This window comes from Mandrillus leucophaeus, unplaced genomic scaffold (genome assembly GCF_000951045.1).
Source record: "Mandrillus leucophaeus isolate KB7577 unplaced genomic scaffold, Mleu.le_1.0 Scaffold249, whole genome shotgun sequence".
In the NCBI taxonomy this organism is placed as follows: Eukaryota; Metazoa; Chordata; class Mammalia; order Primates; family Cercopithecidae; genus Mandrillus; species Mandrillus leucophaeus.
The window spans coordinates 664,902-666,822 of NW_012102576.1; the positions used below are offsets into that span (position 1 = coordinate 664,902).

Here is a 1,921-nt window from a genome sequence, read left to right on the forward strand (position 1 = left end):
CACCGCGCCCGGCCTTTATTTTGTATTTTTAAGCAGGTTCTCTAATAAAATTTAATACAATAAAATTTCTGAGCTTGTATTGTGTACCATCAATTCAAATATCATATAAGTGACATTAGTTGAGGGTAACCTGATTTAGGTACACTCACCTTTCTGTCCAGGTTTGTAGATGGGTTTATCAGTTTGTACGAAGACCACGTTCTCTCTGGACCTGATTGCCACAGATCTCCGCTCTTCCAGGTTGAGAGTGGCTCCTTTAGCAGAAAATGTAATAAACGCCAGTGGGTCAGATCTGGCCTGAGGGACCTAGGGAACAAATAAATACTCCATGAAACTGATTTTTCGTTAAGAAATCTCTATCACTGCGTGTTGGTATCACTAAAAGTTTTAATTCCTAATTTGTCATATTTATTTCTTCAATAACCAACCTTGTTTATTTCTCTTGCTTTGTCACTTCCTTATCTCACCATTTAAACGACTTCTTTTGCCTTTCTTAAAACTTCCCTTTTCTGCACAAGATATACATCTTTTCTACACAAAAGATATATATCTTTTTATACATCTTATTCCCTTCAACAATTTTCTATCATAAAATCAAATGTTTTGGCTCTTGCCCTTGTTACCATTTATGACTGTACTGACATCATGTCAAACTGAGGACTATATGATTCTTTTAAAAATTAAAATAACTTGATGCATACAGTCAAATAGCCTGATCTCTGTCCCTAAAATGTCAGTTATGTGGGTGGTGTTCACCTGTAATATTCTTTTCTATATTAAGCAGAAAGAAGCATTTACCTCAAAGCTGATGCATTTGAAGAAATTTTCTCCAGTAACATTTTCTTCAAACATTTTGGTCTGGACCTCACCATAGTTGAGGGAGACCGTCAAAACAACAGATTCGGTGAGATTAAAAAGCTGGGCACAAGCTTTATCCAAAGAGCCTTCTTGTAGAACAGAAGGAATCAGCAGAACATACTGCCTACAAAATTCAAGCAAGACCATTACAATTGGATGTGTCAGTGATTAGTTACTTAGCAATTATTGTGTTCACTGAAGAATTTTTGAGTTTAAGTATGTTAGTTTTAAATGTTAGAAATACATCAAATGGCTAAATCTGCATGAAACAGAAAGATGCTGGCCTATGAATTAAATGTTAAAGAGTCAAAAAGGAAATCCCAACTAAAAATCAGCAGGTAATTTGTCACTAGTTCTATAAAGATTAACATCATCAGTGTTCTTATGCAATGCTTTTGCCCCCAAACTGGCACAGCACATTCTGTTTTATATTTGCCTACTATTTGTCCAGTTCCTTCCCCAGGAGCTGCCAGACACCTCTTCCTCAACATAAATATAGCACTGTTACAGCTCTTAATCAGCATTCTGGATATCTATGAGGCAGAGATGATGGTGCCACTCAAATTTGAAATTTCCTATTCCCATGAGCATATTTTGGATTATATTGTAAAATGATAAAATTATTTAAAATCAAATCACTGCAATAAAAATGTAATGTTTAAAAAAATTTTTTTTTGACAGAGTCTCCCTCTGTCGCCCAGGCTGGAGTGCAGTGGCATGATCTTGGCTCACTGAAACCTCTCCCTCCCAGATTCAAGTGATTCTCCAGCCTCAGCCTCCAGAGTAGCTGGGATTACAGGCTCATGCTACCACACCTGGCTAATTTTTGTATTTTTAGTAAAGACGGGGTTTCACCATGTTGGCCAGGCTGGTCTTGAACTCCTGACCTCAGGTGATCCACCCATCTCAGCCTCCCAAAGTGCTGAAATTACAGGCATGAGCCACTGTGCCCAGCCTGAATTTTTAATACCAAGCTCTATTTGCCTTCCATGTGAAATAATAAACTGTGTAATCACTTACACGTTTGGTGACAGAGAAAGAGACAGATGAAAGAGAAAAACAC

General features: G+C 37.4%; 1 protein-coding gene across 1 annotated transcript in view; it reads right to left on the minus strand.

Moving 5' to 3' along the window:
* The window catches only part of LOC105542041 (ovostatin homolog 1), a 19,912-nt gene extending 18,930 nt beyond the window's left edge, over positions 1–982 (minus strand). Inside the window, exons 1-2 of the mRNA XM_011983401.1 lie at positions 799–982; positions 150–306 (exon numbers count right to left, since the gene is read on the minus strand). Coding sequence (XP_011838791.1) covers positions 150–306; positions 799–872 — 231 coding nt within the window. The 5' untranslated portion in view covers positions 873–982. The remainder of the gene's footprint in view (positions 1–149; positions 307–798) is intronic.
* Positions 983–1,921: the final 939 nt, after the last annotated feature.